Genomic DNA, 25,620 nt, shown 5'->3' on the forward strand with positions numbered 1-25,620 from the left:
TAACGACTCAGCTATAACAGAACAAAAATATTCCGGTATTAACAACAAAACAATATATAGCACTTAATATGCCAGGACACTTTACACGTATCAACTCATTTAATCTTCATAAGAATCTTATCAGGTCGGTAATATTATTAACCCTATTTTACAGATGCATACCCTGAAGTAATGAGATTCATAAACTTGCTCAAGTCAGTCAGTAAATGGTAGAACAGAAATTCTAGTCCGGGCACCAAGCTCTTTACCATGCTTTACTGCCTCTCCTCAATGACTAGCAACAATCTTTTTTAAAATATTGAGTGATTTTCATTGTTATGCTCTTCTGTATGTTTCAATCTTTTTTTATTACAATAAATATATATTATTTTTAGAATCAGGATATATTCAAATGTAAATATTCACAGAAAGAATGGCTTGAAAAACAGACTGCAACTGAATTCCGTGGGTGAAAATTTCCCATTATTATTTATTTTAGATTATCATTCTCAGATATACTACATGGTTCTCTAAAATATGGTATAATTTATGACATCAGTAGCCTATCTTTTATAAAAATTACATTTGTGGTAACAAACACATAACAAAATTTAGCAATAATTATTTTGACAAAGGCCATTATGAATGGACTGCATTTATTTTTATTTTTCTTAAAAACAAGCACTTCTAATTCATTGTTCAATTAGAGAAGACTTAAGAATTAAATAGTAAAGGTATATCACTTTATGTAATAGACACATACCATTTAAAATTCAATTTTTTTAATCAAAAGCTATCTTGAAGGCAGGAGAATATTTGGAAATTGGAAGCATATGTCAATGAACAGTCTGAAAAAGGAGAATTTGCATGCATCCTTTAATTAAATTCATTTAGTACACAGACCTGGATTTTTACATATAGGTTTTCTTAGAGTACACTTTGTATTAATTTAATATGGAGACTGGCAAAAGACAGATTATGTCAAATGTATCCTGATTCATAGTCGGAAAAAAAATTCCTAATGGTATGGATATTTAAGTAGAAGTAGCAGTATTCAGATAAAACAGACCTAATACTTAAGAATGCTTAGGATCCATAAGAATGGCTGGCTTAAACTACTTCAGTCAACTTACTAGAATCTACGTTTAAACACTTTGCTAGTGAGTACATTAAAACTATTGACTGGAATGAGATTTTTAGATCACCTGGGTATATTTAGCTTTTTCATTTCTCTGTAAAGAGATTAGGAAAAGTTGTTTATCTTAAATATAAAGTTTAGATGTCTGGGTAACAGCCAAATCATATAATCACATCTGCCTGTGAGACCAGGAACCCTGAGTTCTACTTCCAATTCTGTTATTAATTTCTGTAGGTCAGAATCTGAGTTTCATTTTCCTCGCATGTAACAACTAAGAAGTTTGACAAGTTTCATTGCTTTAAACTATTTTACGATGAATCTATGTAGATCTATTTCACTCTCTTGTTCTAATTAAAGGACAAAAATCAGGTATGAAATTCTTCAATTCAATTAGAATAAATCTTAAGAAACTATAATGGCCATTGCATTAAGCACAATATAGTGAATGTAGATGATACAATTAAACATACCTAAAGGAGCACAGAATAATCTTACTCCTAAAGCACTGTAGGTCAATTGACAAGAATCAAGTTTTGTTTCAATAATAACTAAGGGTGTCTATCAAGAAAAATGCTGGGGACTGGGTTAGACAGTATTGGTATAGCAGAGCCCAGAATAAAATGAGTGAGTGATTTTTAGAAGAGATTGAGCATAACCTCTTGGCAGTAGGGCTTGCATTTGTACCTATCACCTTTAATATGTTCTAGTTCTTATTTTTGGACTTTCCTATCCAATTCTACATCACAGCCATTTCTTTTGGTCTTTAGATCTCTACTCAAAATTCTAGGACTCCCTGACTAATCTGAACCAAGTCTCATATCACCCCTTACCCCTATGCCTACAATCCTCATCACTCTCTTAAAGCCTGCCAGTTCCTAAACATGTAATTGTATATAAAAATGGCCTCAATAAATATGTATATATAAACTTGTACAAACAGCCATCTCCCAAATACTGGTTTCCAGTCTGGCTTTATCAGAATACCTGGGGTTACTAACAGAAATACATATTCCTAGGCTATACACGAGAGCTCCTAATCTGAATCTCTAGAGGGTAGAACTTTGGATTTTTTTTTTTTTTAAACAAATCTCTCATTCAGATACGAAGGCAGTTTGGGGCACCTCACAGACAAGCAATACTGTCTTCCAAAATACTCATACCCTTAACTCAATTTCCTAACATAAAAGGTAATTAAAAAAAATTTTTTTACATCTTCTTACCTTGAAGATGTTTTGTCTAAGAAAAAAATGACAAATTATCTAAAAGATAATTTAAAAGAACACACAAATAGATAAATGTTATTAGCAAAATACCATAAAAACCTCATCACATTAGGATCGTTCTCATTCAAATGAAAGCTGAGTTCTGAGCCCGTTTATCACTGTACTATTTCCTACGGAACAACAAAAAGTAGTGAAAATAAGTCCTAGGGAGAAATATTCCAGTAATTTAAGGGTTAGGGGTAGTTTTTTTTTCGGTACGCGGGCCTCTCACTGCTGTGGCCTCTCCCGTTGCGGAGCACAGGCTCCGGACGCGCAAGCCCAGCGGCCATGGCTCACAGGCCCAGTCACTCCACGGCATGTGGGATCTTCCCAGACTGGGGCACGAACCCGTGTCCCCTGCATCGGCAGGCGGACTCTCAACCACTGCGCCACCAGGGAAGCCCCTGTAGGGGTAGTTTTTAAACGATTCTGATATCTATTTGTGGAAAGACAACTTATATATTACATTTCATTGATTTTTAAAATTTGCTTTTGTTTTCATATTTTAACGTCTCTGAAATCAGGATATAACATAAAATTGACAGCGTCTCAAAACTAAATTGGCAGCATTTGTTCTTTTTAGCTGTATTAAAATAACAGTGTGTCCTACAACCAGTGAAGATATCTCAGGTTTGATAAAATATTGTAAACACTAATACTCTTATTGTCATCAAAAACAGTTCCTCTAAAAACTCCAGTTAGGAAACAATTTGCTACTCTGGTTTGAATTATATGGTACATGAAAGCAAGGAATATATTTTTCTTTAAATAAAAAAAAATCTATAATCATTAAGTTACTACCGCTCCCTCCAAGCTAGTCAGTCTTACAATTAATAACTGAAAAATAAGACCCAACAGAAATACTCAAGAGTGCCATTGTTTCCAGGAAATAGTCACTATTTTCCAGGCCTCATTTATAAACTAACGAGTAGATGAGCTCCCAGGCTCCCTTTAGCTCTTAAAGTCTAAGGTCCTATAACCTTGATTATTTAATTATTAATATTGAGCACACCACAAAGTTTCTCATTTCCTCTTCTCTTCCTGACCCTACTCTGTAGTTCAAAATTAGCATAAGAAAGTGGTCAATAGGTTTATTTTGTTTGTCAAACTGTTATATAAAAAGATGAGGCTTAAAAAAGGCAAAGTAGGGCTTCCCTGGTGGCACAGTGGTTGAGTCCACCTGCCGATGCAGGGGACACGGGTTCGTGCTCCGGTCTGGGAAGATCCCACATGCCGCGGAGTGGCTGGGCCCGTGAGCCATGGCCGCTGAGCCTGCGCGTCCAGAGCCTGTGCTCCGCAACGGGAGAGGCCACAACAGTGAGAGGCCCGCGTACAGCAAAAAAAAAAAAAAAAAAAGGCAAAGTAGATCTTACTGGGGAATAAGATGTTGAAAATCCATCAGTACTTCTGAGAGTGTACCTGAGAGGATCACCTTAAACTACTTTTTGTTACTAAAACACTATAACTTTATCATGATCATCACCTGCTAGGAATGTTTCCCCAAAATTGGCAGATTATCAATTTGACTTCCAAGACCTATTTTGATGCTTTTTATTTTTTAACCTTTTCACACTGTGTTATTAAAGAAGGAAAGAAGGGGAGGGAGGGAGGGAGGGAGTGGGGAGGAAGGAAGGGAGGGACGAGATGGGAGGAAGAAAGTTAGCAGTAAAATCTGCTTAATGTGTACCCCTAAGAAGCTCCTCAGTGGTCATGATTCATCTTTACATCTCTATTGCTTAGCAAAGTGCCTCACACAAAGGGTTTCTGAAGTGGTAATATTCAAGTACAGATATTATCTAGTGAATCCTAGTTTATAATAGGTAAATTGATAATATTTAGCTTTGACATAATTAAGCTGAACTCACTAAAAAAACAATTTGTTAGCATAATTTAAAAGCTCACAGTTAACTTTACCCTAACACTTGCTCAAAGGACATCCTTATAAACTAAAATGGTTGTTTCCTCAAAATTCTAGAGGATAATTTTAAAAATAGAATAAAGTAAGTATACAATAAGCACCTAAAGTTTCGTAGGTTCTTAGTCTTGCTTTACTGGGGGGGGAAATGGGATGGTGTGGGGGAAGACAGTAAGGCTCAGTAGATTTCTGAGAAGGCAGCTAAGAAAGGTAGACATTTTTTTTAAATTCTGGATTGAATGTCACAGAGAGTAATTTCATTGCTTTTAAAGGCCAGGTACAGCTTTTGGAAACAGATGAAAAGATCCTAACCCAAGAAGACAAAGATAAAATGTGTAGTTTGGGGATTTGTAGTTCTGCTCTAACAATGGAAATTCATAGATAGACCTCAACGTGCTTTCCATAAAATATCATCACACCCTTATACAATACCCTATCATTCTGCTAAACTATGGAAAATAAGTTGCTGGCTGTGTGATGATCTGTTATTAAGTATATTAAGTCAGACTTATTCATGTAGCTCAAAACTACTAAAGTAAAATTAAAAGGGCACCAGAAAGCAAGCAAGCAATAATTACTCTAAGCAACTACTGCCCCTTTCTGTCTCTGGTGAAAAACTGCCTGAGTTGCTTAAATAATGAAGAATCCTTTTTCAACATTAGAGACCTATTTGGTATTAAAAAAAAAAAAAAAAATGGTAACAAAGAAAAGAAGCACAGAACCTCTGCAACTTTTAAATTTCTAAGATGTCAAACAACTTTTTCCACTGGTTTAGTTTTATAAATTCTCAGATTTAGATAAATCCATTCTACAACTAAAATATATTTTGAAATAAATTTCATTACTTTCTAGTTATCTGTGTCATGGGTTCTTTTCCTTTATTAGTATAGAAGACTGACTATATCTTAATTTTAGTTGCCATTAAATTTTACTTGAAGTTGATGAAAAAGAACTAGCAATGCCAGGTACATCTAATATTATAAATACAATAAAATCCTGTGATAAAGAACCCTATAACAAATGTAAATGTTGGTACAATGTGATTGGCAATTGGTTTCTGTCTTCTGGAATGGCTTACATTCTTAAATGGGGGCACTAAAATTCTTATTTTCTGTGGAGGGAAGGAATGAACAAAAAGCAACCCATCTGGAGAAACAGGGAACTAGAAGGTGGGTACCTGTGTTCTCAGTATTCTCCCAGTTCAATCTCCCTGGATTGGGTTGATAATACAGACACCACTAATTACAAGATTCCTGGAATAGTTGCTGTTTTCCCAGAAGTTCCAACCAACTCCAAGACCTGGTGTAGTCCATATGTATATTTAAGTAGGAAGAAACTACTACAGTCAGGCAGTGCCAAACAGGGACCTTCTGAGTGACCCCGCAGGAACTCCTACCAGCAGCATGCACCACCTGCCCGGGTCACTTCATTAACCTCACAATAATGCAATACTCAACCTCACATGATGGCATTTTTAGACACCACTTATTATTTCATGGTGTGGTTTTATTCTACCATTTCTCCCTATTAAGACTTTACATTCATACTTATTATTGGGTATCTCCACAACCCCCTAGTTTCTGTGCTCTGCAACATCCACTTCTCTTCTGAATGACAAAACTTTGGGGGTTAGTTGTCAAGATTTAGAAAATTTATTCTTTTTCAAAGAGAGAGTGATCATGACACAAGACAACCAATATTTTGTGGAACATTTATGAACTTGGACAGGATCAACAAAAATATAGTACTTACATTTACAATAAAAAAGTCCATGTGTTCCTATACTATATAATCATATACATACATTTTCCCCCCAAAGAGTCACTTATAAAATGAATTCACTGAACTGTATCACAGTCTCCCCATCATTAGGTATTCAATCTAGTACTAATTTTTAAACAGTAGCCCAACTTACCCGGACGAGGGCATCATCTATGATGTGGTCACGTCTGACTTTGAGTCTCAAATATGGATTCAACTGCTGTCCTTGAACTAAGCTGTAGAGAACAGTGATTCTTCGTTCACTGTACATGCGAATTCTATTGTCATAATACAATCCCAAATTCTTTGTGACAGCATTCAATATAAAGGGACATGTCATAAAAGAGAATTTGTTCTCTGTTTCTACTTTGAAAAAAGTATAATCTTTATCCATTTCTAGAACATCATTCAGTGGTTCATTAATAAACTCTTCAAAAGGGATAAGTGGTTTTCGACAATCCAGGGTTTTAACAGCAAGTTCAGTTTCTAGTGGGTCCACTCGAGGACCTTTCTTGTTCCTTCTTTCTTCTCCCAATAGCTCCTGAAGTGTCAATTCACTGGACTCAGGAATGGGCTCTTCATCATCTTCTTCATTATGATTTGTGTCCACTTCCCCTCCCACTACATTTGCATAGTAAACCATTTTCAAGCACTTGGAAGCAGCAACAATAGCATCATCATCGTTCACTAGATTTCGATTGTTAAAGTCAGTGCTTATGACTTTGTATGTAATAAGCTGTTGAAATGTTTCCATCATTCTCCGAATCTGGTCTGCGCTGTATTTAGACCACAGTCTGACCAGTTTTCCTTGGGCTGCAAGGGGTAGCTTACTCATTGCTTTGCAAAACAGTGGCAAAGCCATTTCCAGATATTCAGGACTGTGGAGATTTCTATTCTCCATGACAATAATGAATAAATTCAGATAATTAGGATCTCGGGAGTATACATTGTGATATGTCAAGTCACATTCCACATTAGGTGACAAATACACAAGTGCATTGAGAAAGGCAGTTTCTATTTTTTCATTAGAGAGCAATCTGGTGTAGACCCTTCTAATGGCCTCAATATCCACAGACACATCGTCAGGACCTAATTTTTGTAAGTTGTTATCTCCTTGTGAGCTATCACTTATCCTTGAGGAAGATGCTTCTGAATCTTCTTCCATAGCTGCAGCAGAACATGCAGCTTTTTCTTTTTCATCTTCATCTTTGTCTTCATCCTTTCCTTGAAGAGATTTCAGTTCTTCCTTGGTGTGTTGTTTGACTTTCCGAAAGCTTTGTACCAATGCCTCAGCACTAGAAAAAACTCTTCCAATAACACGAATTAAAGGGGAATAATCCTCCCTCTCTCTACATAATTCTAGAATTTCATATACCGTCTCTTCTGTTAGGTAAGTCACATCTAGAAAATTAGGAAAAAAGAGAACATTTATTTTCATAATATATATGTATGTTTGCTTTCTTTTAATAAGTTCTAGTGAAAAATAAAATTGCCAAACATTTTGCAATAAATACCATTTATGATTTACAACTCTTAAAAAGTATCTTAATACTTAGGTTCAACCAACAAAATATGCTTACCTATTTTTTTCAATGTACTACTAATATTAACAACTTTACTCATTCTTTTACATTCTATATGTATTCTTATATATAGCTTTTAATGAGCTCAAGCTCATTTTCACAATGATGGTATATATTAACGTGCAGTTTTAACTGTAAATATGAACCAAGATATCATGTGCCGACTCATCACAATATACCTCTTACAACTTCGCTTTACTTTAGAGCAGAAACACCACTATTTTTCTGAGAGGTTTCTTCCTTATTTCACTACTCTGTTTCAAAAGACTAGGAAGGCAAGGTTTTAATAAAGATTTCTTCAGAGTCCTCTTTTGGAAACAGCCCTTGTCCTAAAACCAGACTAGTTCCTTTCTGAGTCTTCCTTTCTGAGTCTTAGTTTTTTTTCAGGGTGGCCATTCTGTGGGTGACTGAGAAGGATTAATATATCATTTCCCATAAGCTCTGAAGTTGACAGACACTGCCATCTGCAGCCAGGTTGGAATAAATCTTACACAGTGACAGGAAATAGTTACAAAGCAGTGAAAACAATAGGGTGGGAAGAAGGCAACTTATGAGCAGACAAGTGAAACAGACTACTATGTAGTCACCAAAATCTGTTTCGTCTCCTTCCTGGGCACAGAGTTGGACACATTCTCCAGCTTTCCCAGCTTTTTGAGATAAGTGCTACTTTCAGGCTAATGCTTTTCTCCTTCTGGCTAATGGGATGATGCTTCCAGGATGGTTCTGAAACTCGTGTGTTAAAGATAGTGCCATTACAGCTGCAACTCTGAATGACTGCATGAACCAGAACTCTCTGCCAGTCTAAAATATTATGGCTGTTAGATGAGCTAGAAACAAATTTCCACTGTTTGTAATAAGCTAGTATTCTTTCTGGGGTCTACTTAATATTGTATTCTAGCTGATCCTTACAAGTAGAGAAGCCTTTCATTTTCCCCATCTTGCCTTCAGAGCCTTTAAAGTACACGTAATGACCATCTCCCCCCTAAAATGATATATTACCACTGTTTTTACAGCTTGTAGTATTCAAATCCATGGGAGTTTTATTATGATTTTCTATTATATCCATTCTTCCCCATAAAGAAATAACATCATAAAAGGCAAAAATGACAGCAGGCCCTGAAAGGCCAGACTGAATATCAACTTACTACACATTTTCAGAGTTACCGTAATGTTAACAAATTAAAATTCTAATGAAGTCACAGAAGAAACAAAGAAGAAAATACTTCAAGGACTTTTTGAGATAAAAATCTCTGGAGCCATGGACAGTTGCAGGGGTGAAAGAGTTTGTTGCAGTTTGCTGGAATTCATTTTACTTCCTTCTCATATCTGTCTTAAAATATAGTGGCTTAGGCCTCCACTGTCAGCTTTTGCCATTAGACTTTTTACATTTGCTATTATTCGCTTTCAGACAAAACCAGATAAACCTACAGCTCCCATTCTCTTTAACAACAAAATTTAAATCTATACATATACTCCCTTGAGAGGAACAGAGTAAGTTTGGAGGTTACAGAATGCATGAGTGCTTAAGGTGAGTGCCACTGCATGAAATACATTAGAAAAAGAAAGAAAAACTCCATGTGTTCCTTCTCTTACACTTTTCTTACTCGAGAAAATACAAGCACACACACAAAAATGAATTTTAACATGCTGTTTCCTAAAACTGCAAGTTCTCATCTTACTCAAATGTTGATTTATTTTGTGCAGTTTAATATGAGCTTTCATAATGTTTGACTTTTTTCAAAGAAGTTACCGAGTACAATGACTGGAGTGAAAAACAATGTAAAACATTCAAACTCAAAGAGTAGTAAATCCCAATGGTTGGGAATATCATACAATAGGCAGTGGGTTGATTCAACACCTCATATCATAAAACTCCCTGGCACTTACCATGAGTTTTAACTAAAAAAAAAAAAGAAAAAAACTAACAATTTTAAAATGAAAATTAGCTTAGCTATAATGTACTCTACCCTCATAATGTTATCAAAAAAACCAAACCCACCCTACATTCTCTCACTTATTTTCTGAGATAAGCCTATATAATTACAAAATTTCACCTACCAAAGCTGAGAAATATAACCCAGTAACACTATTTTTTGTTATGACTTGCATGAATATTAGATTACTAGATATAAAATAAAATGTTTTAACAGTCAACAATTTATTGCATGCAATAAACAGGAGCATAAACGATTGTATTTTAAATGAAAATACAGAAGTAAAAATATTTCAATCCTGTAGTCAAATAACTACATTAATAAAAGAAGTGAAAACAGCCTTTAAACAGAAGATAACCAAATTTCACTTTATAAATCAATTCTAATAGCAAAGAAAACAATGAATGCTCTGGGCAGAGATAATTCAAAAACCCTGAAAGGGGGTGGCTGGGAGTGCGCATGTGCGCAAGCGTGTGTGCGTGTGCGCGCACGTGCATTGTGTGTGATCCCTAATGACTATAAAACATGTCTGGCATTACTCAAAGTACTCAAATGTTTGACAGGTAAGACTAACCGATTACCAAAAGGATATGAAACCTCTAATGACCGACCACAAGATCTCATTCTCAACTAACAGAAAGCTGAGTAACGCTGGGTAATACCCCAAGACTTTTGTGTCCTGATTAATAGCAGTTTAGTTTACATGGCTATATCAACTTAAATTTTCATTGCAATTACTTCTAACTCCAAAGCAAGTGCTATCATTGTTCTGTATCTGAAATGTGATCCTCTGAAACTGCTCTCTCAACCTCCAGCTCTCTAATATATCTGGGCAGACACTTTAGGCTGGCTAACTCCAAATCTATTCACCATCTTTACCCCGACATGCCACTGTGATAGAAACTGAAAACTAAACACTAGTATTCCAATCCTCACTTGCATTGGGGGCGGTATGTGACACAGGTCTGCCAGTGACCTAAGTGGAAGCCTACTGGTGGACTTCTCAGGATTTGTTTTCCTGATAAATGAGACAAATATGACTAACTCATACTTTGAGTAGAAAAAAAAATCATTTATTCTTATTAGCAGATGTACAAAATAAGCTAATATAATTTTCAAATTACCCAAGCAAAGACTATACAGGTCTCTACAAATTATAAAACTGTCCTTCAAATTAAAAAAAAAAAAGTGTTTACTAATATTTTGAGACCACTTTTCATACAGGCCAGTAAAAATTATCGAACTGTGCAAGAAATAAAAATGTAGCACCCCAAATAAAGAGGTTTTGCCATTTTGAATTAACTATTCAGATATGTTATTTTACAGGAAAGAGAACAAATGATATATTTTGTCTGTTAACTCTAAGAAGATGTACTGGTAAAACAATATTACTGACAAAAGTCTTAATCCCTTTAATCAAAAGAGTGACAGCCTTGTCATCAAATACTTAGGCAGAGGATAATTTTAGAGTCATGTAGATAAACCTATCTTCATTGTGTCAAATGGACCCTTATACTTGTAATGAACACATATAAAATTTCTTAATATGATTCCTACTTCTGCTTTTGTATTTGCTTCATAGTAAAAGATAATACAAAATGCAAATGGTCAGTGAATGAGCAGCTTCCAAAAACTGAACCACAAAAATACCAAATTTTATCACACCACGAATCTAATCTTTGGTCCTTGCTACCAGACTGTCAACACCTTCTTTTATGGGCCATAACTCTTTAAGAACGGATCCTTAAGGTTTGTTCTATTCAGGATATTTAGGCATCTTCTGCTAAACTTCAGTAACCTCTTCCTGAAGTGTGTGAAACTGCTAACTGGGAGCTTATTTCGCACTACTTTAGTTGGAAAAAATTATAATATGTTCTTATGAGACCAGGCCCAAAAAACAAAAACAAAAAACACCTAATTTCTTAAAATGTAACCAAAACATAGTAACTATCTATTATAAATAACTATCCAGTTAGGACATAGGACACTCTGTATCCTAATCATCAAATAATAACGTTAACAAAGAGTTGCCTTGCATGTAGTAAATATGGCTTATCTTACGGATAAGCAGCGTTCTAGACCCACGCACCCTCTGTTGGCATGACATGCTCTTCAGAACATCTTCAAGTGATTCTGACATTCTACTAATTCTACATAAAATATACCAATACTTTATTCACGTGGTGTTTTGTTTAAAATGTTAAACTGAGTTTTTCAGACATAAATGTAACTTAGTTAAAAAACACTGCATTTTGAAATATAAACATTCATTAACGTTTGGGTATCAATAAAAGGAGGTATTCTACTGAGAAAACAATAAATGAGACATTTTTGTATGACATACCTGTATATTTTATGATATATGTGTATTTGAAAAATACTCAATCTATAAAATTTTAAACTTAAATTCTTATGCAAAAAGAGAGTTTGGGGCAGACTATTCAACACCTGAAACTTTGTAACTAGAGCTAACATATATAATTAACACTCAAAATGAAAGTACTAGTGCAGTTAATATATTTATAATTCCTAGTAAAAATATACTACAGTAAATACAGATGTTGCAGGAAAAAGGGCGCAGGGGGGAAAGAGTGTAGTATGTTGGAAGAAAGTACAATGAACTGCTAAATTATATAAACTTGAGCTTAAACAGTACACAAAGACTGAGGATAATCACCCAATAAGTACCTCTAAAATGAACCACATAGCCAAAAAGAAGATGGGTACGTCCATCCTGCACTATAACCCCCATATGGCTTCCTGCCTTCAACTGTGGCAGCACATCCTACATTCACAGTAACGGCTGTTCTTATGGTGCACACTTGCTGGGGAAATGTGTATAATGCAACTTCCACATTAACATATTGACAACGTTCACTTATTTATCTGGTGTGTGAGCTAATTCATGGAATAGAAATAGTCATGCAATAAGCTGTAATAAAGTTATGAAAACAGCTTTATTATGGAAACAGAGTAGAAGCTATTAACACAATTCCATTTCACTAATTAATTTAAACTTGATTCAAATGACGTTACTGAAAACTTTAGAGGTAGTATCTAACTTCTATATATCCTAAACAAAAAGCTTCCTCTTTTAAAATACAATTACCTCTGATAGGACTGTCAGTCATTCAAAAATCTGATTAACTTGTTTCTAATACCGATTTGCCTTCACTGGGAAAAAGAAAGCTTGAAGTTTATTAAAAAGAGAAAAAATTTTAAAAGTATTGAAATACAGCATCATTTAGAAAGAAAAATAAGGCTTGGGTAAGACCACCATTGTTAGGTAATGATTCTTGGCAGTATGAGCGTGCCAAATGCCTGGGAGAAGGTGAGCAGGATATAGGAAGAATACATTAGAAAGAAAAATTGATTATTTCTCAGGTAACTATTAACAACATTTTGCCTTGCCTTCAGAAACAGAAAAAGACCACTAATCAGTCTGCTACTTTCACTGTATAGTGCTCGGGTTCCAAAATGCATGCCAGATATTTAGTCCAGCTATTCCAACATCTAAATGACTTTGTGGCCTAGTTTAGGTTATTAACTACTACTTAATACATTTTTCCTAGTGGAAAATATTTAAAATTTCTAATCAATCCATTAGCAAAGGAACTTTGGGGAATATAATCTGCTTCTAATTAAAGATCATCGGAACAGTAAAACAGAGTGAAATCATTAACTCAACTACTAGTTCTGTCCTCTATCACAATAAAAAATCGATTCCACCATACTATCATGTCCGAAGGTCAAAAATGAGACAAAAAAAGCAAACAGCAACACCTCACACATTTTGAAAATCTCCAATGTGGTTTTCAGTCCAAAATTCTCAATTAAAAATAGAACGTCTTACCTTTAAAATCATCTCTTGCTCCTTGTCCATCCTTCTTGTTCATTTTCATGTCAGAGCAGTTGTTAGGGGCACCTTTAGAGTTTTCAAGGTAAGCTGAGCTTGCTCCTTTCTTGGAGGGATGAGGATCACAGAGTTTTGCATTAATCTTATAAAGCTCAAGGGCTTTAATAGCTGCTGCATTGTTATCCATACGACGAAAAGTTGGACAGGAAGCACAAAACTCATTCGTGCAGGCGTCATTTCCACAGCCCTCAGTTAACTGGTGGTAGTAGCGTTCTATTAGATGTTTTGCAGCTGCTCGCTTCCTGTACCAAACATTCAAACAATAAGCACAGTGATTAGTAGAGATCTCAGGTACAAAGCTCAACAGATCATCAACAAGGCAGAAGTTAGTCAAGCACTGAAGTAATAAACCTGCGTATTAAGATGAGGTATAGAAAATGGAGATACACTATTTACACAAAACTTTTAACTGGTGAAATATGTGATACTTATTTCCTAAGACATATGATAAAGAATATCAATGCTTGTCAAAAATCATTGTTTTAATATAATATGCTTTCCTTTGGTTTGGGGCGCAGTGGAGGGGCGCTTGTTTGATGTGCTTCAATTGTTTAGCACCACAGCTGAAAATCACAAGTTTTATGACTAAGAGTTTTAGTATTCTATCACTTTAAAAATTAACATTAAGAAAATGAGAGTCTATTTAAAGTATCAATCCAGCTTTCCTTTATATAATCACCATTTTGTTTCAGCAGCCTGTAAATACTTGACTTACAGTTAACATAGAACTTCTATGTGGAACAAAGAAGGACCCCCCCCATTATCTACTATACGGAAGATTTAAAAAGAAATTTATAAATAAAATATCCAAACCTTGTGTTATATTACAAGAAAGTGGCTCAAAACATACAATTTTGAACCCAAAAGGTATCAGTAAACTTCCTCATTAATACCATGTCATAGGAACATGGAATATTTTAAATTCCTTTTAGAGCAAAATCTTATGTTACTCTTACTTTGTGAACATAAAGTATGCGAATTAATGTTCCATTATGGCTCTTCTAGCAGACCTAGCAAGGATATTGAAGAAGGGGTTATTTCATCAAGCAAGAAGCTGGACTAATTTCTATCTCTATGGCTTATTCCAACTCTTAAGATCTATACTTCTACTATTGATGATATGAGATCACCATAACTTGAGTAGTCGACTGGATCCAAAAAAACATAAGTCACAGCTATTCCTTTTGTTTCCAAACAGACATGCAGGAATAAAAACTACAAATAATCAAAACTATTTAAAAAATAATTTATCTAATTTAATTCTCAAAATGTTCCTACAATGATCTCACAAACATGTAGGACTAAATGGCAAATGGTATTAGAATTTACATCTTGTTAATCGTGAGATACATCTTGTTAATCATGAGATACATCTTGTTAATCATGAGAAACTGAAAAACTTACAAGAAGACAAATAAGAGACACACTAATAAGTCCAATTTTGTCTCAAAAGTAGGACTTTGTCTCTAAACTATCAAGGTAAGTGACAAACAGTAATAACTCAAACACATTCAATTCATTCTGGTGCTGTTTTTCATATGTTCCATGCAAATTTACCACTCAATGCATGCGAACAGAGAAAAAAGAAAAACCCACAAAACGCACTTAGATATTTTATTATATGTAGCTATAAACAATTCCACTCCTGAAAATTAAAACATATTATTTCAGATATATCACTGTGCAAAATACTAAAGTGACAACATGTAAAGAAAGAGAAATATAGAATTTACAAGGCTTATACCATACACTGCTATTCTTCTTCCAAAACGCTATAGCTTTCCCTAGTGAGAATGTAAATAAGTATGTATTTCCTTTCTGGAAGAAAATTATGAACATTTATCAAAAGTCTTAAAAATGAATCAGAGGATGAACCATATGAATCAAAGATCCCATTTTGGGTGAAAATAATTGGACAATTTTGTTTCTACAAAACCTGGAAAAAAAATTGTCATGCCCAAAAATAGATTACTAAAATGAACTGATAACCATTCACACAATGGAATAAACAAAAATTATCAAGATCTGAATTTGGCATAGATCACTAATTGATCTTTTAATTGTAAAAGACTGTTACAAAGTAGTGTCATATGAAGCCATTTTTATTTCAAAGTGTTAACAGTCATTTCCCTGAATAATGTGATTGAATCAGTTTTTTAAATTATTCTATCATTTTGCTTGCAATTTATTTTTTCTATAACATGCTACTTGTATATTAAAATTAATGAATATGAAAAGGGAAAATGTTAGTGCTTTCAAAACTTCATATACATGATTTGAATGGCCTCAAGGTTTACTAAATTGTCCATATGAGTTTTTAAAGATTAGTTTCAAAAATCAAAATACCAAAACAGTCTAGCTATTTTTCTTATTGTCCTAAAAAAACAAACAAACCAAAAAATACCGGTCATACACATAATGCTTCTGAATGTAATACATAAACAAGTGTGAACATTAAAAACAGAACAAGACTGAGAAATCAGAAAACCAGCTTTAAGAATCAAAGTAGCTGTACTATCTGAACAACTCTGGGCCTAAGTTTCCCATCTTTAAGACTCCTTTCAGTTCTAAATCTGTTAATAGGGAGGTGAGCAAGGAACTATAATTTGTTGAATGCCTGGTAACATACTGGACACACTGAAAGGGACTTTCACATAGGTTATCTCATCTGAATCCCATGACTTTGAGGATGATCTTCAGGCCACAGCCAAAAAAGGAGACAGAACTGAAAGAGTCAAATCACGTATCCAAGGTCGCACAAAGGAAAGTGCAGAACTAGGATGAGAGCAGGAGTCCAGAGGTCTTCCAGCTTCAGAGTGTAAGTCGTTTCTACTATATTGTCTTACAGGTGATACATTTCAAAATAATTCTTAACAATAGTAGTACTAAAAACTTTTATGGAAAAAAAATCCCATAAATAATGTGTAATTGAAAAAAGTAAAATGCCTTCTGAAAAATCATAATTTGAATCTCAAATTTATGCATACCTGGTATCACACAAGAACACAGTTTCCTGAAGAACAGGTAGCACTATATTCTGTAAATTTAATATATTTATAATTTGTTGAAGACCTACGTGCTAGGCTTACAGATGTTCTTGCTTTAGACGACAATAAACCCTAGAAGTTAAAAGTTCACACTCTGAGGCCAGATTGCCCAAGTTCACATGCTGGCTCTGCCACTTAATAACTATGTCACCTTGAATGAGTTTACTTAACTTCCTGTGTCTCAGTTTCCTCATCTTAAAAATGATGGCATACAGAAGAATTATTATGGCTGTGAGAGAATTAAATGAGTTAATATATAATAAAGTGCTTAGAACACTGCATGGCACATAGTAATTATGGCACACAGTTAGCCACCATTATTGTTACAATTTTTATTAGCATCCTCACAAGTCTATGATTAGCTATATTAACCTGCATTCTGCTGATGCTCAGAGCTGCTACCTAACAAGTTACATATCTAGTAAGAGATCTGAACCCAGGTTTGACTCAAAACTTGGGCTTTTAATACCACTAAGGGTAGATTTAATATAAAAGTAGGCCCCTCTATTTGATCTGCTTTGCTGCCCCAAGACTTAGAAACGGCAGCTAGACTGATGAAACAGGACTGAAAGGAGGCCAAGACAGAACCTCCATGTTATTAGTGGAATCAACCACACCAAGTATTTTTCTTCTTTCCTCACTTCAGTGACACCTTGAACTACCTGTATATAATTCTGTATCCCCATCTAATTTAGAGCACATAAAAAAGCTCTACATTGGGAATATGTACACTAATAATGACATTTTGGTAAATAACCTGTACAAGGTTAATCCCTATACATCAAGTTGCCAAATCATAGCTTATGGACCAAATCTAGCATGCCACCTATTTTTTTATAGCTTGTTTGGTTTTTAAATTTTAAATGGTTGAAAAAGTCAGTAAAAGAATAACATTTTGTGACATGTAAAAATTACACGAAATTCAAATTTTAGCATCCACAAAGTCTTACTAGAACATAGCCAAGCTCATTCATTTACATACTGTCTACTGCTGTTTTCACATTACAACAGCAGAGTTGAGTAGTTTTAACAGAGACTGTACAGCCTGCAGAGCCTAAAATAAATACCACCTGGCCTTTACAGAAAAAATTTCCCAACTCTTAATTTAGAGACTGTGCTTTCTGCCCTCCAGTGACACTTCCATCCAATCACATGGCCTCCTACTCTTTCTTTTCCCTCAGCAAATCATTTTATGCAGTAAAATGTATAACTCCCTCAAGTATGATTTCAAAAAACAAAGGAGAGAGGGAAAAAGAAAGATAAAGAAGAGATGAGGAGAGAAAAAGAAGAAGAAAGTGAAATAGAAAAAAGGAAAGAAATGAAGAGACATCTTTTCCCAATGGGGTCCCCTTTAGTGACACCTTATCTGTCATTCAAAACTACCCCAAGAGGGGCTATGGCTAACTTTCTATAATTTCCTCACATCTCACTGCCTTTTCTTCTATGTAAAAAACAAACCAAGTATTATACTTTATAATATACTGATTTTTTATAAAGGGATTTTTTCTTATCAAGTCAAGTGACATTTAGTGATAGCGCTCTCAACGCTCTTGAGATTACTTACACATTGAAAACAGGTAATACTTTCCACTGACTTCTTTTACTTCTATGACTGAATCAGTGAGACAGTCCTACAAATAAATGTTCTGTGGAATAATAATATAGAGAGCCAGAGTTACTCTAGAAAACTTGGCGGAAATCTTTTAAAAATGGTTTCACCTTAGGGGGAAGTGTACTGATGTCAGCAATTAACTTTGAAATGTATGGGGGGGGGGAAGATGGATTGATAAATAGAAGGGTGGACATATGATAAAGCACTGTAAATATTAAAGGTAGAATGTAGATGACAGGCATATGGCATCAACTGTGCAATTCTTTCAATTTACCTGCATGTTTGGAAGTTTTCAAAGTAAAACACTAGGGGAAAATACTGTTGCCGTATTTTAACTTTTTAGACAGCAGATCAAATGGCAGAGGAAATGGTTTCAGCCATCAGGGGAGGAAAAGGAAAACCAATGTCAACATCATCAATGGTACTAATACCACATTTGCCGACTCTGTTTTTGGAACAGTCCGGTACTTAACAAAAACAAACAAAACCCTATAATAATAATGATAAATACAAGAGTTAAACTCTGACCACATTATACACAGCAACTTAATTTGCCTGTCAAGGACACAAATACTAGGAAAGTATGTTTAATGTTCCTATACCAATGGCAAACCACTGGAATCAGAACCACTGAAACAGCTGCCAACAATATAAGAGATGTTAGTGGAAAATGATCTTAAATTGAACTTAGTAGGAAGTTGGAAAATAAACAATGAATACAAGAACAAAGAAAATGAAGAAATAAAAATAGTAACTGTCAGGCGACTTCCCTGGCAGTCGAGTGACTAAGACCCCGAGCTCCCAACACAGAGGGCACAGGTTTGATCCCTAGTCAGGGAACTAAAGATCTCACATGTTGCATGGCATGGCCAAAAAAAAAAAAGCAACTGTCAGAAAGTGAAGATGTATCAGTGAACAGTGAGCAAACAAGACTGTTAATTATAATACAAAACGACAAAACTTAAAAGAAATATTAACTGTGACGTGCAACCTAAGAACTATTGGTGGAGGAAGTACAGAATAATGAAAGGAGATTAAAAGGCAAAGATCAAAAGAACATGTGAACGTTAAGTAGAGGGGCTTTAATTGAAAATGAAGTCAAATGAAGACGTGAGGAATCAAGAAGCCAGAGATAAAACAGAAAAGGGCCCAAGGCTTATATAATCAGTCTATAAAGCTAATAACCACTGCTTACTAGCCTCAAAGAAAGTAGAACACCTTTGTTCCTTCTAGGATGTTGCCTTTGTAAATCCTCCACCCCTTCCCCAAAGTTTTATTTAACATAAAAAAATTTTAAGAACGACCAATGTCATCCTAGATAGTATTAGGCCTTACAGAAATAGATCCGACCAAAAATACATCTGTGACACAGCCATGATCAGGTTTATGGCTGGGTCTATTACAATGGATTTGAGTGAATTATTAGATTATTTCAATTGTGAACTCATTATTACCATGATCCAAGCAACAAGCCATTAACTATAGAATAAGATACAGTTTTCACAAAAAAAAGTTTTTATTTAAATTGGTATTTTTTTACTGTTAGAAATATGTTTACTGTAATAACTCCTGAGTATTCTTTTATTGAGGCTTATAATCTCAATGCCTAGAGAGTTCATTATACAGTAAACACAACTGTACAACTAAATATTTATACAAAATTACTCACCTTAAAAAAACTTTTTGTTTTTTAAAACAGTGTGACATTTTAGAGTGAAGAATAAACAAAATAAAAAATATATCCATCCACCTCCCTCCAATTAAGATCCTAAAGGGAAAGGAATACAAAGTACACGTTGGCATTAGTGTAGAGCAACTACTAATTCTCTGTGATGATCATGAAATATGGTCTTTGATTTTTATTTCTGATTCAAAGACAATCAAGACAAAACTTGTACCTTGACTAATTATACACTTGAGTGTCTACCATGGATCAGGCAATATGCTGTAAATTCTGTGATAAAGATCTGGTTGGCAGACTATTCTGCATTCTAGATAACTGGATCACTCTTATAAAATAATCTTTTCTAGGAGGTTAGGGAGCGAAGAAAACCTTGGAGTTATTAAAAAACTTAGTAACTTTTATAAATATTGTTGAGAAACACCTAGAGTTCTTTCAGTGTTAGGGTGAGAAAATTCTTAAGACTTAACTTTGAATTTATACTAAAGATTCAATACACATCAAAGTTAGCTTTGTATAGGTGATAAATGAGCTTATAGGTGCATTCCTATCAACTGAACTGTAGAATTACTACATTTATCTGAACAAAGATAAAAAAAAAAACTAACCAGCCAACCAGAAAGGACAGCAGGATGGAGAAAAAAGAAGCACCAGAACTGATTCCCCCACAGAAACTCTGACTTATATGTGATCCCAAAACCTTTTAGGAAACCTCCAAAACCAATTAGAAAGTTGCAGTACCTCAAGCAAGCTCAAAGCCTAAACCAGCCAGAAATGTGTAAGAAAAGTTGTTTCATATCAATTGCCTCAACCCCTCCTCAAACTGGCACAGTTCACAATAGTGATGAAAAGCCCAACTTGCAGCATCACCCTTGGGAACAGAAAAAAAAAAGAGAAGAATTATGTCCAACATTCTCAAGGGGGCTGCCCAAAGAACTATTTTCTGTCTTGTCTAACTCAGAAAACTGATGGAACTAGCATACACTGGATGCCTAGGGAAAACAAAAGACAGTTCTCTGGCTTGCTCAGAGAACCGTAAGTGCTACAGAAAGACACAAGAGAAGGCAAAATACTATAAGCTCTTGAAAAAACACCAATAAACCTCTTCAATTGGGAAATTACAAGCACAAGTCCAGAGAAGATGCACTCCCTAAAAGGTTTTAGAGGTACCAAGAATCTCTAGCTAGGCTGAATGATGGTGATCTTCCCCTCTATGAAGCCAGACCATAAAGACTGGGAGAGAAGCTGTTTTCCAAATGCAAAATCCACATCAATAACAACAAAAAAAATAAGGCACATAAAAAAACAGGGAATCATGACCCAGTCAAATGAACAAAATAAAGTTCTAGAAAATGACCTAAAGAAACAGAGCTGTGTGAATTAAATGACAAAAACTTCAGCCTAATTGCTTTAAAGAAACTCACAGTACTACAAGAGAACACAGAGAAAAATAGATGAAATCATGATGCATGAACAAATGAGAATATCAAAAAATATATATATAAAGAACCAAAGATTCTAGAGTTGAAGAATACAATAAATGAACTGAAAAATTCTCAAGAGGTAATGGCAGATTTGATCAAGCAAAAGAAAAGAATCAATGAACCTGATGGGCGGGTCTTTGAAATTCTTGAGTCAGAAGAAAAAAAGAAAAGAAAAGAAAAAGAAAAATGAAGAAAGCCTAAGGGACTTATGGGACATCATCAAGATGACTAATATATGCATTAGGGGAATACCAGCAAGAGAAGAGAGAATGAAGCAGACAGCTTTGAAAAAATAATGGCCAAATACCTTCCAAATAGGAGGAAGAAAAAAATGGTATCTAATTTTAAGAGGCTCAAAGGACTCCAACTAGGATGAACCCAAGGAGGCCCATACTAAGATGCATTATAATCAAACTGTCCATAGCCAAAGGTAAAGAAAAATCTTGAAAGCAACAAAATGGAAAATACTGGTCATGTACAAGGAAGCTACCACTAGACTATCAGCAGATTTCTCAGCAGAAACCTTCCACACCAGAAAGGAGTGGGATGACATATTCACAGTGCTGGAAAAAAATACCTTCCAACCAAAACACTATTTACTATCTGGCAAACTGACTTTAAAAATGAAGGAGATATAAAGACCCCCTAGCATAAACAAAACCTGAGATAGTTCACCACCACTAAACCCACCTTACAAAAAATGCAAAAGGGAGTCCTACAACTTGAAACAAAAGGACACAAAACACAACACAAAAGCATATGAAAGTATAAAGCTTTCTGGTAAAGGTAAATTTATAGACAAATACAAAATCCTGTAATATTATAATGGTGGTGAGTAAATCACTTTTAATTCAGGTAGAGAGTTAAAATATAAAAACATTTAAAAAACTCAACTATATGTCAATGGATATGAAATATAAAAAGGTGTGATTTGTGTCATTAACAAAAATGGGAGAGATGTAAAGAAGTAAAGTTTTTGTACACAACTGAAATTGTTATCAGTTTAAAATACTTCATTGCAACTGTAAGATTTTATGTAATTGCCATGGTAACCACAAAGAAAATACCTATAGAAGATGCACAAAAGAAAGGAAGGAATCAAAGCATGTCACTACAAAAAAAAAAATTAACAAAACACAAAGGAAGGCATCTCAGAGAAAAAGAGGGGGAAAAATAACTACAATATATACAAAAAAACAATTAACAAAATGGCAATAGTAAGTCGTTCCCTATCAGTACTTACTTTAAATGTTAATGGATTAAACTCCCAATCTAAAGACATAGATTGGCTAAATGGATTTAAAAAAGAAAAGACTCAACTATATGTTGTCTACAAAACAGTTACTTTAGATACAAGGACATACACAAGCAGAAAGTGAAAGAACAGAAGAAACATCCTATGCAAATATAACCGAAAGAGGGAAGAGATACATATGATCAGAAAATAAAGAAAATATTTATATATAAGAAAATAAAGTCAAAAACTGTCACAAGAAACAAAGGACACATTATATAATAATAAAAGGGTCAATTCACCAGAAACACACTACGATTATAAATATATATGCAGAGCACTGAAACATACTAAGCAAACATTAACAGCATCAAAGGGAGAAACAGACAGTAGGACATTTCAGTACCTCACTTTCAATAGTAGATATATCAACCAGACAGAAAATCACTTGGGAAACAGAGGACTTGAACATCATAATAGATCAAATGGACCTAACAGACAAATAAATGACACTCCAACACAACAACAGCAGAATCCACATTTTCTCAGTTGCACATAAAACATTTTCCAGGAAAGAGCACGAGTCTTAACAAAATTTAAGAAGACGGAGATCATACCAAGTATCTTTCCCAACCACAATGGAATGAAGTTAAAAATCAAAATCAAAAGGAGAACTTGAATATCCACAAATTTATGGAAATTAAACAACATAGTCTTGAACAACCAATGAGTCAAAGAAGAAATCAGAAGAAAAATCAGAAAATATCTTGAGACAAACAACAATGAAACACAACATACCAAAATGTATGGGATGCAGCAGAAGCAGTACTGGAGAAGTTTATAGTGGTAAACAGCCACATTAAAAAAGAAAAAAGACCTTGAATCAACAACCTAACTTTAGACCTCAAGGAACCAGAAAAACAGACTAACTCAGAAGAAAGGAAACAAAGATTACAGAGAAATGAAATAGAGCATAGACAAATGAAAAAATAATCAATGACATTAAGAGTTGTTTTTGGAGAATTTCAAGAAAATCAACAAATCATTTGCCAGACCAAGAAAAAAGAGAAATGACTCAAATAACAAAATCAGAAATGAAAGAAGATAAATTATAATTGATGCCACAAAAATAAAAAGAATCATAAGAGACTACTAACAACAAGTATACACCAACAAATTGAATAACCTAGGAAAAAAATGAATATATTTCTACAAAAGCCCAGGATAAGATAGCTTCACTGGAGAATTCTACCAAAGATTTAAAGAAGAATTAACACCAATACTTCTCAAACTCTTCCCAAAAAATGAAGAGAAGGATACATACACTTCCAAACTTACCTATGAGGCCAGCATTACCCTGATACTGAAATGAGACAGAACTACGAGACAAGAAAAATACAGGCCAATATCCCTGATGAATATGGATGCAAAAATCAATAAATTACTAGCAAGTAGAATTTGACAACACCTGAAAAGGATTATATACCATTGCCAGGTGGGATTTATTCCTGGAATGTAAGGATGCTTCATCATATGAAAATCAATCAATGTCATACACCAAATTACCAAACTGAAGGACAAAAATAACATGATCATCTCAACTGATGCAGAAAAAGCATTTGACAAACACCCTTTCATAACAAAAAGTCAAACTAGACACAAAAGGAAATTACCTCAACATAATAAAGTCCATATAAGCAAAGCCCACAGTCAATATTATACCCAATGGTGTAAAACTGAAAACTTTTCCTCTAACATCAGGAACAAGGGAAGGATGCACACTCTCACCGTTTCTTTTCAACACAGTACGGGCAATCCTAGTCAGAGCATTCAGGCAAGAAAAACAAATGAAGGCATCCAAATAGGAAAGGAAGAAACAAAATTATCTTTGTTCATAGATGACATGAATATGCAGGAAACCATAAAGATCCCACACAAAAAAATGTTAGAATAAATGAATTCAGTAAAGTTGCAGGATACAAAAATCAACTTGCAAAAATCAGTTGTGCTTCTATAAACGAAAAATGAACAATGTGAAAAGGAAATTAAGAAAATATTCCCATTTGCAACAGCATCAAAAATAAAATAATTATGAACAGACTTACCAAGGAGGCAAAAGACTTTTACAGTGAAACTGACAAAAAATTTCTGAAAGAAGCTAAAGACACAAACAAATGGAAAGACACCCTATGTTCATGGACTCAAAGACTTAGTTAATGTTGTTAAAAGGTCCATACTACCCAAAGCAATCTACAGATTCAATTCAATCCCTATTGAAATCCCAATGGCATTTTCTCAGAAACAGAAAAAGAAATCCTAAAATTCATATGGAATCTCAAAGGATCCCAAATAGCAAAACTAATCTTGAGAAAGAAAAACAATGCCAGAGGCCTCACAATTCCTGATTTCAAAACATCTTTACAAAGCTACAGTAATTAAACAGTATGGTACTGGTATAAAGACAAGTCATACATACCAATGGAATACAACAGAGAATACAGAAATAAACTCTTACACATACGGTCAAATGATCTTCAACAAAGATGCCATGCGTACACATGGGAAAGAACAGTCTCTTCAACAAATGGTGCTGAGAAAACTGAATATCCCCAAGCAAAGAATGAAGTTGGACCCTTAACTTATACTATACAATATATAAGTTAATTCAAGATGGATTAAAGACCTAAATATATGACCTGAAACTATGAAACTCCTAGAAGAAAACATAGTGGGATAGTTTCAGGACACTGGATTTGGGTAATGAATTCTTTGACACCAAAAGCATACGCAATGAAAGCAAAAATAGCCAAATGGGACTATATCAAACTTAAAAATAAAAAATATCAAAGGAAACAATCAATAGAGTGAAAAGGCAACCTATGGAATACAATCTATTCAATCTTCTGGGCTCAACAGTCTATGTCAGGAGTACAGGAACCAGAGGGTTGAGGCTGGAAGATAGTAGAGGGGCCAAGGGACATCTCTTAAAGACAAGGAAGGACAGATGGGATGACAGAAAGCAAGTAAGAAAGTACACAAAGTCTGCAACCAGAGGTGGGTGTTTTAATTAAAGG

General features: G+C 34.5%; 1 protein-coding gene across 5 annotated transcripts in view; it reads right to left on the reverse strand.

Annotated features, from left to right (window-relative positions):
• UBE3A (ubiquitin protein ligase E3A) overlaps window positions 1-25,620 on the reverse strand; it is a 91,582-nt gene that overhangs the window by 19,546 nt on the left and 46,416 nt on the right. For all 5 annotated transcript variants that reach the window (XM_067755771.1, XM_067755758.1, XM_067755760.1 and 2 more), the window contains 2 exons: window positions 13,426-13,730; window positions 6,210-7,456 (listed from right to left, as the gene is read on the reverse strand). In XM_067755771.1, the coding sequence (XP_067611872.1) occupies window positions 6,210-7,456; window positions 13,426-13,730 (1,552 nt within the window). The remainder of the gene's footprint in view (window positions 1-6,209; window positions 7,457-13,425; window positions 13,731-25,620) is intronic.

This window comes from Pseudorca crassidens, chromosome 1 (assembly GCF_039906515.1).
Source record: "Pseudorca crassidens isolate mPseCra1 chromosome 1, mPseCra1.hap1, whole genome shotgun sequence".
Lineage (NCBI taxonomy): Eukaryota > Metazoa > Chordata > Mammalia > Artiodactyla > Delphinidae > Pseudorca > Pseudorca crassidens.